At 31.8% G+C, this 16,309-nt stretch overlaps 1 protein-coding gene across 2 annotated transcripts in view; it reads right to left on the bottom strand.

The window, feature by feature from the left end:
• Window positions 1–16,309, bottom strand: part of LOC130678752 (acetylcholine receptor subunit alpha-type acr-16-like) — a 171,817-nt gene that overhangs the window by 68,502 nt on the left and 87,006 nt on the right. For both annotated transcript variants that reach the window (XM_057486195.1, XM_057486197.1), the window contains exon 5: window positions 9,915–10,095. In XM_057486195.1, the coding sequence (XP_057342178.1) occupies window positions 9,915–10,095 (181 nt within the window). The remainder of the gene's footprint in view (window positions 1–9,914; window positions 10,096–16,309) is intronic.

The raw sequence follows: 16,309 nt of genomic DNA, 5'->3' as shown, positions 1-16,309 counted from the left end.
ATAGATATATATGGGAGTATGCATATCCATTGAGAACGGGTTTAGTGAATAAATCCGGGCGATATACCTGACACTCGTGGACGGACGGAAATCCTATCGGTCGTCGATCCTTACACAGGACTCGGGACTCGGAACTCGGACTGATTTATCACTCGTTTATGTGATTGTTAGGGACAATGAACTTGTGTTGATTTTAAATTCATGAGGTTCGATAGCTCACAGACTTCCCCGAGCCATTAATCGAACGTTAATTTTACGATCTGGATTCAACGTTGAATCTATTATTTAATTTCCTTGCCGAGGTTCATTAATTTTTAAAAATACTTAATCCCCTGAGAATCTGCGGTATGTGACGGTAATAGAGTCTGTAATCTCGAGCTAATTCCCTCACTTCTTGTCTTCAGAGACATTAGTCTATTATTTATGCCCCGTAAATCTCAATTATTTAAATTCCTCTACCATCATATCAATGTCATTATTTAGTTTACAAAATTTGAACAGACTGAGATCATTTTTTTTTCGACTCTAATTTGGAAATTTTGATTAAAAAAAAATTTTATCTCGAGTTTTTATTTTTTAAAAATCTGCAATTATTTATTCCGGTATTTTTTTCATAAAAAAAATGTATTATTAATGGAAATGAAGATGTGATTTACAAGATGACATAAAACTCCCTTGAGAAATCGAAAAACGTTAAGATTAGAGTATGACATTCCCTAGAGTCTTGTGTTGAAGTCTCTTGGTCTTACTCTGGCTCCATACGAGCACATACACCCGAATAAAAACCATAAATACACTTGTCATTTCTTCAGGGCCCTGTTTATTCTCTAGTGGGTAAGATGAATCGTTCGTTTCGAGCGCGTCTTCACGCCACAACAGCATCTCTATTTTCCCTCGAAAAGTAAAGTGATAAACTGCATCCCAGTGCTAAAGCGAACCGAAATGCTCTGCAGTGAAAGAGCTTCAGTATACAGACCACAAGATCATCTCGTCCATCCAGCGAGTCCGCGATGAATGTGCCGTCTCCCTGGCCAGTCGCTCCATTGTTGCCCTCACATGCACAATCTACCTCCGGCCCCTTCCGACAAACTCTTTTCGACGTTCCTTTCGAATAACCTCAACAATTTATTTCACTCTATCCCACACTACGATCCGCTTTTAAATTTGTGAACATTTTTCCTAAACTTTTTTTTCTTTTCGGGTTAGCATCACATACGAGATAACTTATTGGTTTATCTCTCGTTATTTATGACCACCAAAGACCTCTACTACTTCTATAGATATACATCTATATATATATATATTAGACTGAGCCAAAAAAATCGACTATTTTTTTTTTTAACGATACTGTGTAAATATTATTTGGGATGACAAAAAAAAATTATTGTGAAAATTTGAGCCCTTAATTTTGATATTAAGAGGTGTATAATCGCAACTTTCGATTTTTTTTAAATGAGCGGGTTTTTGTCTCATAACTCTCAATCCATCGAGATAAACGAAATCGACTCGGATACATTTTTTGAAGGAAATTTGATGCTCTACAAAAAAGGTCTGATTAAAATTTTTCGTCAGATGAACCGTTTCCTTATAATCATGCTTTGAACGTTGGTATGATTTTAAAATTTGATTGTTCAACTTTGGAATTTTGTAATTCATGTAAAAATAAGTTTCCGGAAAAAGACAATATATATTCTTGAAGGAAATTGAATGCTCTACAAAAAAAGTCTCTTAACAATTTTTGCTAAATTCACTCCTTCAAAAGTTATTCAAGATTATTGAAGTCGTTTTACATAACTTCAACCTTGAATAACTTTTGAAGGAGTGAATTTAGCGAAAATTGTTAAGAGACTTTTTTTGTAGAGCATTCAATTTCCTTCAAGAATATTCATTGTCTTTTTCCGGAAACTTATTTTTACATGAATTACAAAATTCCAAAGTTGAACAATCAAATTTTAAAATCATACCAACGTTCAAAGCATGATTATAAGGAAACGGTTCATCTGACGAAAAATTTCAATCAGACCTTTTTTATAGAGCATCAAATTTCCTTCAAAAAATGTATCTGAGTCGATTTCGTTTATCTCGATGGATTGAGCGTTATGAGACAAAAACCCGCTCATTTAAAAAAAATCGAAAATTGCGATGATACACCTCTTAATATCAAAATTAAGGGCTCAAATTTTCACAATAATTTTTTTTTGTCATCCCAAATAATATTTACACAGTAACGTTAAAAAAAAAAAGTAGTCGATTTTTTTGGCCCAGTCTAATATATATATATTTAATTTAAAAATATTTATTTTTGTTTTAAAGTTAAAATAAAAAATTTCGAGCTCAGGATTTGGGATCGTGGAGTCGATGGGAGAACGTCGCGGCAATCTGCTCCATGCAAAATCGTGGTTCCCAGCTCAGACATAATCACGTGGTCCCGGCTTTGACTCGTCGATGTAGGTGTGTATTATTTTTTTGTATATTGTTGTGAGTATATATAAATACTTATTCATATATTTTACTTAAGAGTTGAATAATTTCCCTGACATAAGATAATAAGAGAGAGAGAGAGAGAAAAAAACGCGGATTTAAATGGGATTTTATTTAAAAAAAAAGTAATTTATCTAAGTAATTATAAAATTTAATTTAAATCGTGTTAATTTGCACGAGGCGCGTTAAGCAAAAAACATTGGCAAGCGTTATCAGCCAATCAGCGTGATTAATTATATTGTATTTTAATGTATGGTAACAATTATTGATGTGGATAAATAAATGTAATAAAAAGGCCGCGATAAATATTAAAAATGTGGGTAAATAATAAATGCGGTTGCCAACAACGAATCGCGTGTTTTTACGTACAACAATTGGATATTAATGAACTGGAGTGTAATAAATTTAATTGAGACGGGGACTCGATGAAAGCGTTTGAGAAATAACAATAATTATAATGGTAATAAAAAGGAAGGAAGTAAACAAAGAAAAGCTCGCGTGGGTTGCGATGACAAAGAGGGGATTGATGAGTTATTGAGAACAAAAGGGACTAGCGAGTGTGTGGAAGAGAGAGGGCCATGTAAAGGGTCGAGACAAAAATAGAGTGCGAGTGCTTTCACCTCTTGAGATAATAAATTCACATCTCGATATACTATCGACAGTTCAATATCTCACTTTTATTATTATTATTAAATATCGCGAGGAGTTTTCTTTTGTACTTTTACTCGATAATTGCATCGACAAAAGAACGCTCTCGTTATTAGTGAATAAACAAAGCTGTCATATTTTATTTTTTATTTTTTTTAAAGGTAATCTTGTCAGTTCAAATAATTGCTGACGACAATGTACTTGCTCTATTGTTATTTTTACAAGGTTTTTAGATTTTAAATTAATTAGCGTAAGGCCGAGTAAAATGGGGTACCCAGATTTTTATTTTCTTTAACAGGAGTTCGCACTTTTCTCTCTATTACACTCAAGTCCACGAAGTGAGTAAATTTTCTGTAAATATTCATTTTACGGTACTATCTTTGTTGTACTTGTACAGTAAATAAAAACTTTCGCCGAGTTTTTCTCTTAAACAAACGAATTTTATAAAACAATTAAAGCGCACTTCGCTAAATTAGACAGTAATGCATCAAAGTGCGGTCTGTGTTTTGTATTTAGAGATTTTGATGACCGAAAATATCTGATAACTCCTGTTAATAATTTTGCATCCGGTTTCTATTTTCGATGAATTTTTTTTTTGACACCCGTACTCCGAAGTTGAATTGTAAATTATTTTTGTTACTGTACTCGTTTAATTTTTACGATACGAAGAAAAAAAATTTTTTTTAAGTTACCCGACTTTGTCTGAAAGTAAATAAAATTTTAATGATAATTGAATTTTAATTCGCGTGTATACTAGGGTGGGTTGAAAAAAAACTTTTTTTTTGTTTTTCTTAGCATGGGGGTAGAATTTGTATCTTATGAAAAAAAAAAATTTTTTAAGAAAAAAAAAATTTTTTTACTCAACATTTTGAGCCGGCCCACTCGTTTTTAAAATAAATAATTAATCAAACGGGGTAGTCCCAACGAAAAAAATTGCATGGTGTTCTAGAATCTGTAGGGTGTCCCCTTGAAAGCTAATTGAAAGTCAGAAGTTTAAAAAATTTTTTTCCTATTATTTTTGTAATTTAAGTAAAAAATCCGAAAATGAAAAGCATTTTCTTTTGAATTAAAATGAAAGTGAAGTAAAAAAAAATCACATTCGACAATTATTAGATGTTTTCCACGATTTTGGACAAAAAAAAATTTTTTTCATTGGAACTACTCCGTTTAATCAATTATTTATTTAAAAAACGAGTGGGCCACCTCAAAATGTTGAGTAAAAAAATTTTTTTTTTCTTTATCCCTTAGTCGAAAGTACGCACTTCCCTCCCTAATTTTAAGGCCTAAAGTCTCATTTCCCTCTCCTGGTGGAGTTACACGCGCCCCACTTATATCGCCGGGAGCAAAAAATTTTTTCTCACCTCCGGGCGGAAAGCGTCAACTTTCGTCCCGCTGTGCAAAACGAAGTTGCCGCTTTCCGCCTCCGTCGAGGAGAAAAATAGTATACACTCCTCGGGAAGTAAATAAGAAAGCCTCAGACCACATGTTTGTTGACCTCGGCTTCGCCTCGGCCAACAATTACATGTGATCTGAGACATTTCTTACTTTACTTCCCTAGGTGTGTAATATACTATTTCGTGCCTACGGAAACAGCCGGCTGCTGCCATCTACTGAACGTCTACCACTTTATCAATAAAATTTTTGACGATAACATCATAGATCGTTGCTTTATTTATATATATGTCAGTGTTTTTGTGTCTCGTTGTTTGTGATATTTTAAGTAAACAGTGTACTTGCAATAATAAAATGACTGAAAAAGTATCATCTGATGACTTTATGGACGAGGATGAGGTGATAAAAGATTTTGATGCAGAGGCGAGGTTAATTATTGAAAGTTTATGTATTCATTTATATATTTTTTATTGGCAGGGAAAAAAAACTTGTTCATAGGCATAAATTTATTTCTTTCGAAAAAAAATAATTTTTTTTTATTTTTTATTTTTTATAAGTATAATTATGTCTTTTTTTTTGTTTTGTTTTTGATGCCTGCCCCCGCCGACCAGACGCACTCGCTTCGCTCGTGCTTTCAAATGTCGCGGGGCAGGCATCAAAAACGCAACAAAAAAAAAAAGAGAGACGGAAAAAAATTAAAGTTTTATGTATGTCCGAAAGAGGCGCGTCAATAGGGAGCAAATAAAAAAAACATGGCCGACCTGTCAGCTGAAGGCAGAACGTGGTTGTATTGTTTATAGTATTCAAAAATGTAATTAATAAACGTACTTTCGACCAGGTATAAAGAAAAATCGTATACACCACACGGGAAGATAGTTGAAAGCCCTACCCTGTGTGTCATGATGCCCTCGGCTTCGCCTCGGGCATCTTATCACACAGGGCAGGAATTTCAACTTTCTTCCCTTGTAGTGTAATATACTATTTCTTGAAAATTTTTTTTTTTTATAAGGTACAAATTCTACCCCCATGCTAAGAAAAACAAAAAAAAAAGTTTTTTTTCAACCCACCCTAGTGTATACTTTGCCGTTAATAATTAAACAGTAATGATTTTTAGTACTGTACTCTCATGGCGGTCGTAATAACTGAGCACTAAAATTATTGAAACTAGTGTACAATACGGAATAATCCAATTGGCAAGTAGCGTAAAGTAACAAAACCACGAGTTTGGAGTCTCGATTCTCTGAGTCCCGACAGTAATACCGAGAATAAGGGAGCGTATATCTGTAGCTGGCTCAAGTTTGACTGAGGGTCTAACCCACTCGTACTGCAACAAAGAGCACTGAGTGTAAGTGAATGAGAATGAGCAAGTGAGTAAGCGGAGATTGTACGAAACTGGTTGCCAGAAACACGAAATAAAGTTAGCGTTAATTAGGGGCCGCGGTGCGACTCAAGTCCTGAAAGGTCGACGCAGACATGAAATAGAATCGCTAAGAATAAGCGAAGGGTGAGGACCACGAAAGTGCGCAAGACACATATCACAAGTGACAAGTTAGATTGGCAAAGTAAAGGCGTTGTCGAACGCGGGTAACTTTCTCGCTCATTCACTTGTCAACTCCTCATATATCCGATCCCCGTATCCCTTCACCGCCTACCTGTTCATCCCGTCTTACACTCTACCCAGAAACTTTGTAATTTCGTCGACGAAAATTCAAAGTTTCTTACAAAGCTAGAAATTTAACGGCACTTTTACTCTCAAGTGCTAAAGGAAATTATATAATTACCCAATATCATCAGCATTAACGTTTATTTGCATAATACTCTTAATTTGCTTTCAATTCTAACCGTAGCTAAAAAAACTGTCGTCTATTTTTGTCTCTTAATTTTTCGTTCTCGTCCTCATCGATCCCTGTCTTGAAAAATTTCACTTCCATTGAATTTATAAATTTTTTTTAAATATTTCGTGTAATTTATCGGGTGTCTCATAAGCTATAAAGCGTGAGAACGACTATAGAGCGATGACTATTGTGTAGCTATACATATATATACATACATATATATATATATGTGTACATATATCGGGTGTATAAAGTAATAAAGGCTGAGAGACAAGAGAGCGTGTGCTATTGAGATATATATATATATATATATATATGTATATATATACCTATATATATATATATAGATATATATATTAAGAATGTGTGTTAATAGATATAGATGTGGGGTCATAGGAACATATATAGAGGATGTTGGGTAAATAGTATTGGGGGTGGTATCGGTAGCATGGGATTATAGATATAGGAAACAGGGGGTGGAGGTTTGATAGGGTAGTTCGTGAATTGGATGTTGGTTGTTGATGTATCCTGGGAATTTCTCGGTCATTTCAACCGTAGGTTGATCTGATCAGAAAACACACCAGGCATCGCAGAAATGCGCTGAGAAATTACGAAGAGACGTTCGGTCGTAGTTCTAGTAGTAGTAGAAGTAGTAGTAGTAGTAGTAGTAGTAGAGTCTTAATTTCTCACTCTGATAGACGCTTTCAGATAATTCTCTTTCCACCCGATGCTTCTATTGTTCATTTTCATTCTACTGAAATTAATCCTATTATCTCATTTTAGTTTTTTTCGTCCATTGTAACCGCTAGTGGTTATGATTCATATCAAAAATTGAATCTGAGGGGTCGTAATTATTAACATTAATTTAAAATTTAAAAATTTTTCGGTAAAGTTTAGCCTGTTTCCGGAGAAGAGCTTAGCAAAAAGACAAGTTTTGCTTGTCGAAGTTTTAAGTACCAGCACGAGAACTGATGTATGTTTAATAAATATAGGATCAGAAATGTTATAATAGAAGCTCCGTGGGTAGATAACCGTGACTTGACACACAAAACTCATGTCGGCTCGGGGGAATCAAAAGTTTGTCCCGTATGTCTCGAATCAATTTACATGTATCACGTAACTAGTTTACATTGCATGTAAATTATGTTATCACACTAATTATGTGTGAGTGCATAAATCCCGATTAAATTTTAATAATCGAGTGTGTTTTATACTTTTTATCATTTTGTTTGAATAATAATCCCACATACTTTCAATTGAGTGGATTGTTTTTTAATCAGGTAATTTTATTGTCATATTGTTTATATTTTTGGTAAATGTATCGAAGCTTTACAATGAATAATCTAAATCCGTATTTTGAATTTAAATGAATAGCAAATAAATTTAACGATCAGATAAAATATTTTATCGGGTGTGTTTATTAGTCTGGATATAATTCACAAAAGAATTAAAAGTAATAATAAAATATTATTAATAAATGCACACGGATAAAAAAATATAGTGAATTTTACTAAAAAATATGAGAATAATTACTAAATTTGGATAGTAATCTTGAAACGCTTATGATTTATATGAAAAATTCATAAACAGATTAGCATATTTTACAAATCGTTTAGTAAATTTTACTATCCCATTTAGTAAATTTTAGTATCCCGTTTAGTAAATTTTACTATATTAGAATGGAAAAAAATTAAATTAAATTCTAAATAGTTTTTCAACTTTTTATTATTATTCCCCGTATAAAAAAGTTGCGGTATTCCGCAGGTGATCCGCTGATTATCATGTGGAAGTCATATTTTGACACAAATATGAATTCCGGATGAATTCCTTATGAATACACAAAGATAGTATAGAAATATAGTTCAAGTGATAGATTGTATGAAAAATTCTATTGCAAAAAATTTTTTTTTTCTTGCGGGGAAATTGGGAGTTTTTTTTTAGCGGAGTGATCTCGGAGTGAAGTGGATTTTATTTCACTCCCAATTCACTCCTGTCCGGAGTTTTAACATTTCAATGAATTTATATTAAACTGTTAAACACTTCGCGAATTTTTTTTAGTGTATTGACCTAAAAGAGCTTTAATTAATAAATTTTTCAAATTCATTTTAGTTTAGAAAAAAATAATTGTTTCTGTAGAAAATTATTTTACAGGTGGTTCATTATGCCCCAGATATTGCAAATCAGCTTAAAATATCAGAGATAACATAATTTGACCGAAAATGAAAGAAAAAAAAAATTTACTAAATTTTTGAAAGGGGCCTTCATGCCCCAGGTTCCCCGATTACTTCGTTACTGCTAATTTAAAAAAAAAATATCTCTCATTTTACGTGTCAACTTATAATATAATCATTACAATCTATTCCTAACTTTCTTTCCATATTATCATTTGATACTCATCCGGAAATCATCTGAAATTCATATTTGTGTCAAAATATGACTTCCACATGATATTCAGCTGATCACCTGCGAATTACCGGTGGAATCCCGCAACTTTTTTACACGGGATCATTATTATTATTATTTCTGTCATCTGTATTGGTGTTGGTGTGGATTTTTGTTTTTTAAAAAATCACTTGATTCAACCGAGATTCGAACCCTGATCTCCCGCGCGCGAGTCCTTTCCAATGTCTGACGGCCCGATGTGTCCTTTGAACAAAAGTTTCAGAACTTGTAATACATGTTTGTATATGCTATCCCCACCAACTTTTAATTTTTTCTATACATAGTAGAATTTACTATACAGATAGTAAAAAAATATAATCGTGTTAGCAAAAAATACATTACGTATAGTAGTTTTTAATATCTTATTATGTAATTATTACTAACTAGTAAATTTTACTAAACGTTTAGTAATAATTACAATACAGAATGTATTTTTTCATATCTGTTAGTAAATTTTACTATAGGATCGTAATTTTTACTATACTTTTTTCTCCGTGCATAAAAAAAAAAATAAAAATTTATTTGAAATTTAAATTGCACAGCAGAGGTAACTTGAATCTTATCGCGTGTGTTATTTGAAAAGAGCTTCTTTTGTAACATTTCAGAGCGACAATCGTAGCATATGTCAGCTGGGATATTATGTACGATGAAGACAACCCCGCGAGACACGTTGACACTTTGTCAAGATATTATACATTAATATGTAACCTAAAGTACGTGTAAAGTGTAATATTTAAAGACTCTTACCATCTACTTGTACTCTTTGATTTTTTTTTTGAAAAAGTTCAAACGATTTTTTTCCGAGAGATTTAAATTAAATTTGCGCATGAGATAATTTATGTTTCAAATAAAATCTATATGGATTAAAATATTTATATTGAGTATAATAAAATATATGTGGACTAAAAGAGGTTAATTGACTCGAACGCTGTTCGATAATTTCTCTTGCTGAGAGTTCGGTGGGAGGAATTTTCCGGGTGTGATTTCGGGACTGGGGAATCAGGTGGACGATAAAATGCTTAAAGTCGTGATGAGCAACATAAACAGAGGTGGTTCGGCTTATGTGTTTAAATATATATTTATTTGTGTTAGTGTACGTGGGATAGTTGGGTGTACCTGGTTGCCGTCGTAGGTCCAGGATCCGAACTTCATGTCACAGTGTTGGTCGTCAAAGGGGAACCAAGTGATGTCTATCTTGCATGTGCTCTTGAAGATGCCCGGTGGGACGTACAGGCAACTGCCGTTATGCGTGACCACCACGTTTGTTTGGTACGTCCCGTCAAAACCCTCATCCGCACTAGTGTATTCATCATTCAATATAATTTCATATAGTAATTTAAATAATTATCATACTCGATCAACGCGCCGCTCAATTCAATAAATTACGATAAATTATTTTCCATCCCTTCGTATTCAAAATATACCCCGTATATTTTTCAACAGGGTTGGAAAAAAATTTAACGCTCAATAAAATTATAGACTAATTTTTTTTTATGTATAATTAAATATCACATCTGGTTTTTATGTGAAAAATTTCGGGTAAAGCTGAAGGTTTTTAGGGAAGATTTTTTAAAAATTTACATATCAATCTCTGGGCCTTTTTTACAACTTTCCCAGGCTCGATAATCCTCAGAAAGTTCGCGGAATAAAGAAACCTCAAAAAAACTTTAATCTGCGACGAATCGCTGTTTTTTTACCTGCGCTATGAGCTTACAGAAATTCTATGTACACTTATAATATATATGTACATGTACATATATATAAGATAAGGAAAATTTATAGCCATGGATCTTGCCGTGACATTTTTATTCTCACGTCGAGAGAAAAGATAGTTCTTGGTGGCGAGTCTAGCGAGCCGGAAGTGTCCGCGAATTTTTTTTAACCTCACGCTGGAGATCTAGTGTGTGTAAAGTGTAGGGTATAAGGTATAAAGCGGTTTCACGAATTTATCACGAGTAGATGTACCGTGTATGCAGAAGTGTGTGTATGTGTGGGTATAAAAGCAAGTAATGCCTCGGGCAAGTTGCTTTTATTTCAACATTTACAGAGAACAGTACGTGTACCGAGTTGATATGAAATCCGGCGTGTATTTGAGTATAATATCCATGTTTCAGTGGGTGCCTGGAATAAGTAAAATACGGCGAAACTTTAAACAGTCCACGTAACAGTAAATTGGATGGATGAAGGCATTGTCGAATACTTTTATTTTATTTGTCGGAAATTCAAATTCTAAAGTTTAATGTCTGGTGAAAAAGATTCGCAAATATTACTCGGCGGTATAAAAGCGTTAGACAAGTGGAAAACTCAACCAACTTGAATAAAACTCCATGTCCTTTTCCGGAGATTACTATCGATAAGACGATTTTAATGGGAGCTTTTGGAACTTTTCCATATGTCATATATATACTTATCGATTCGCATTCTCTGATAGTTTATCGAGCCACTAAACACTTAAACAAATTGTACAATTCCTGTCTTGTATCCCACATCCCGGACATTTTTTTTTTTTTTTAAATAGGGAGTAACGAGTTTTACATTGAGTTTGAATTTAAAATTATTTTTGAAAGCATATTTATTTAATAATTTGTTAATTAAAGTTTTTAATTTAGCTAAAATTAATATTTAAACTTTATAGTATTTTTAGCGCTCAAAAATTATATAGACTCTTCTCTCGACGCTCTTTATGATCTTTTCATTAATATAACAGCACATAAACTGTTTAAACTTTTAAATTAATTATTTTATATAGTTTAACATTTTTATTATATATATATATATATATATTTTTTTTTTTTATTTTTATTTTTATTACGTGACAATATTTCATTGATTCGAAGGTTAATTTAATTACTTTATGTTTAAATTAAAAAATTCCTTGACTAAAAATCAACGAGTTACGAGTAACAAAAAAAATTTCATAATAATTAAAATGAAAATTGTAATTAAAATAATTAAGATAAAAATATAAAAAAAAAATGAATAAATAAAATTGAACGATTGATTTTTGTGAGAATGAAAAATAAAAAATGGTAATTTTATTCCCATGTGATTAAAAATAAATAACACACGTGATTGCGACGTAAATCAGTGGCCACTTTATCAGAATAATTGTGGCCGCGGTTAAGTAATGAAATATAAATAATTTAAATACTCAAAATTTTTTTTTTGTTTCATATTTTTTGCCTAAATATTTTAAATACTGATAGATTTATTTATTTATTCATTTATCTATAGACTGTATAAAAAAAATTGTCGAGTCCCTTGGGCGCGAAAATTCAAATTTATTTATAATTTAAAATTAAATTAAATTTTTTTAATGACATCCAATTAAATAAAAAATTTATGATCTGTATTTATGATTTTTGTGTTGGTACATAAGTTAAATGACTGATGTGAACAATTAATTGACACGCAAGATCGAGATGTGGGCGTCCAAGTGATGAGTCTCCGCAATCGTCAGACCGACTCTCCACTGGTAGTTTATGTCCACGTTCATCGATTTTATTCCCACACTCTAGCGTCGTGTTTACACGCTGTTTATCGCCCGCGATTTATGTACTGACCGAAATAAAGTGACCACGCCTAAATAACGCGGTGGAAAAATTATTTATCGAGTTTCAAAATTACAGACAATGAACTGCCTATAGATCATCGGTTTGATTCAACAAATAATTAAATCGTTAAAGTTATAAATACACTGGAAAAAATTGCGGAGTGAACGCGAATTAAATCCGGATGACTGTTTATTTATTTAATTCCGTCGGAGTGAAATTTACTCCGAAGGGGAGTTTATTTCGACACTAAAATTTCGAATTGAAGTGAATGCGGATTTAAATCAAATCCGGATCACTCCGCTGGAAAAAAATTCCCTATTTACTCCGTATGGCAAGTGATTTTTTTTTAAATTCAAAACTCCGAGAGACGGATTTAAATAAAATTCACAATCACTCTGAATTCACTCCCGATTTTTTAGTGTAATAAATAAAAAAAAATTGATATTTATAAACACGTTATTTTTTGAAGCTCAAGGTTAAGGTCTCGATGTAAAGAAAACACGAACAAGTGGGTGCTAAAGTATCGCAAGTGTCCTCGAAAAGCTTGTGAAAAATTTTCTTTGTCTCGTTTACGACAGTTATATTTTTTTTTTTTTATTCTTTATCCCGAGATTTATTTACAGCATCAGCAGAGATTTAAAGTTTCCGGAAGCGGTTAAAATATTTTCACAAGACATAAAATATCGCAATAACCTTTTTTTGATCATACATTAATTTTATTTAATGTTTACTTTTCTTATAAAAAAAAAACAATTACGGAAAAAAAAATAAGTAAATTTATTTTCAATTGTTCTCGTTTTTTTTTTTTTTTGTATATCTTGTACCGAGGGTTGAATTTAAAAAATATTCTACTCTGCACGTCGGCTCGCCGCTTTCGACTGGTGTCTAGTCTAGTCTTGTGTTTACACCGTAGCTTTAAAAAGAGAAATAAAGGTAGACCGAGTGTGCAACAAGTACGGAGCTTTTGTTATGCGAGTAACGATCGTTTTCTTTGTCAAACGCTTAACGAGTTGCTATACCCACTGCGACTCTTGTCTACTGTGTACTGTACACCAAATGTACACAGTGGCTCTCGTTACAAAAAAAAAATTCAATAACGAGCGCACAAGTCAAAGTTTCAAATGAAATTTCATTTGATATCAGTCAACTGTGTCATCTACCTCAAGTCTTTTTAATCATTCACGATTCCAGGCTTATTAAATGTAATCCCTTATATATTTTTTTTAAATGTAACCGCTAATCAATTAGAATTAATTACTAGGGACAAGATTTTTGCCTTCGATTTAATGGTTAGAATCTTTGGTATTACGGCGAAAATATTGGTCTTATAAAAAAAGTTTTAGAACAAAAGTTGTAGGAAATTTAATTTTCGAAAAAAAATGTCTCTTATAATTTTTTTATACGACCAATATTTTCACCGTAATTTCAAAATTAAGATTCATAATGAATGATTCAAATTTTTGATAATTTTGAAAATCTTAATTTTGACATTACGGCTTTCCTATTAGTTCTATAAAAAAATTATAAGAGACATTTTTTCCATAAAATTAAATTTCCTACAACTTTTGTTTAAAAAATTTTTTTCTACAACCAAAATTATCACCGCAATTTCAAAATTAAGATTCATAATGAATGATCCAAATTTTTGATAATTATGAAGATCTTAATTTTGACATTACGGCTTTCCTATTAGTTCTATAGAAAAATTATAGGAGACATTTTTTTCATAAAATTGAATTTCCTACAACTTTTGTTTAAAAAATTTTTTTCTACAACCAAAATTATCACCGCAATTTCAAAATTAAGATTCATAATGAATGATCCAAATTTTTGATAATTATAAATATCTTAATTTTGACATTACGGCTTTCCTATTAGTTCTATAGAAAAATTATAAGAGATATTTTTTCATAAAATTGAATTTCCTACAACTTTTGTTTCAAAAATTTTTTTACACGACCAATATTTCCGCCGTGATATCAAAAATTTGACATCAATTATTAATTGTTATTTTTAAATCAAAGCAAATATCCCGATTCTATTAATTACCAAAAGTATTGACTAAAAAAAACTTTTTTAAATAAATAAAAATATTATAATTTTTTTTTAATATAAAAATTACTGTTTGTTTTTAAGTTCGTAATTAGCAGCTTGAGAATCCCAAGATAAATATATATAAATATATACATATATATACGTATAATTAAAATTAAAATTGTAAGAGCGTCGAGCAATGGTCCAAGATTTGTAAAATAATTTATCAAGGAACAGTTCACAGGGCGGAGCTTGTAAATACAAGAGTCTCAAACTTGTTTTATAATTTAATCATTAATTAAATATTTATATTAATATTAATTATATTTTATTCGAATGAATTAAAGCGGCGGCTGTACGAGTTTTATAAATTATTTATTTATATTAAGATTTATTTATTTAAAAATATATAGACATATTTATTTATTTATCAGTTTAATTTTGACGGTAAGGGTTTGCACTAACCCAGCAGTAATACCCGCTCCTTGGCACAATTGTCGCCCCATATCCCGAGATTGCCAATTACATTTAATCTGACCACTCGCGACTAAACGCGATATTTAATTCTACCAAAGGATTTTCATTTTTCACAGCCTCGGAATATTCCGAGCGACAAGTTTTATAATTACTGCAGCAATAATAAAATAATTAAGGAGCGGATAATAAGCTGGGTCGTAAGGTGGCTCGCAATACGGAGGCGGCCTGACTGTCTCAAGTCGATTAATTATTTATGTAACAAGTATTTAACAACCGATTTCATTCTAAGCCATCTTGTGAAAAAATATTTTTTTTCTTAATATTTATTACAAAGTCAAGTTTAAATTAATTCTTTGCCAGACTACATTTTAAAATAGTAGTTAATAAAAAAAATTAAACACGGAAATGAAGTAATCCTTGAGTTTATCGTTCAACGATTGATTAACAGAAATTGAAAACTGGATCAATGGTAATTTTATCATTTCCCTATTTACTGTTTACCCGTTCACGTTCTCGTACACGAGCTGTTAAATTATACGAAAATGGTTATTATTATAATTATCTGAATTGTTATGCTGGTAATTATTATTTAGAGAGAGAATGAGAGTGGGAGTAGAAATTGCGGGAAATTATTATAGAGATGGAGTATAATTTATAAAAATTTCGTAAATTAGATTGAGAGTAAAACTGCGCAACTATGTCGGCTGTGAAACATGAGGGTGTATAGTTGGGAACATATATATATATATATATATGTCAATCTGTTTAGGAATACGCTAGCAGAGTGATGTTGATGTTGCTCGTTAACATGACGGTAGATCAAATTTACGTGCGGCTAGACACGCAGAATACGGCATCATCTGTATATTGCGCTCGGTAGATCTATCTCGGAGTAGAGAGTATGCTCTATAAATGTGTGCATGTTAAAATTAAAGCAAGATGAGATGACTACAGGGACATTTGATATTCTATGCTCGAACGTTTGGTTAATTTATACGTCAGTGTGAATCCTAATTACTTTTATAAATTAATATTATTTCGTATTCAACTTATTGCGGATGCCTTAGGAGTTAAATAAGGTGTGCTGACATTATTATTGTTGTTATAGTTTGTATATCAACTAAACAAGTTAAGCAGCAATTAGCGTATGGCTGAGAAAAGTAGCAGCTACTGAAAATATACAGCCATGCGTTACCTAAAGTACTTTTGATTTGGGAAGAAAAAGGTGAAGTTGCCGACTTTTGACACCGCCCGGATTTAGAAGTATACACTTGACCCTACCCATTGGACAGTAAAAATTACAGTCATAGGTTACGTTTTGCCAACATTTGTCTTACTAAATAAAGGGATAAATTTCCTTTTATAGCTCCATTTTTTGGGATATAGCTTGACAAGAATAATGAAAAAACTTTAGATATAGTTTATACTCGCAGAGAAATTTTTAGT

The sequence above is a fragment of the Microplitis mediator genome, chromosome 2, assembly GCF_029852145.1.
Source record: "Microplitis mediator isolate UGA2020A chromosome 2, iyMicMedi2.1, whole genome shotgun sequence".
NCBI lineage: Eukaryota > Metazoa > Arthropoda > Insecta > Hymenoptera > Braconidae > Microplitis > Microplitis mediator.
Note: the sequence above shows the minus strand (reverse complement) of the source record. Positions and strands in the feature narration are given on the sequence as shown.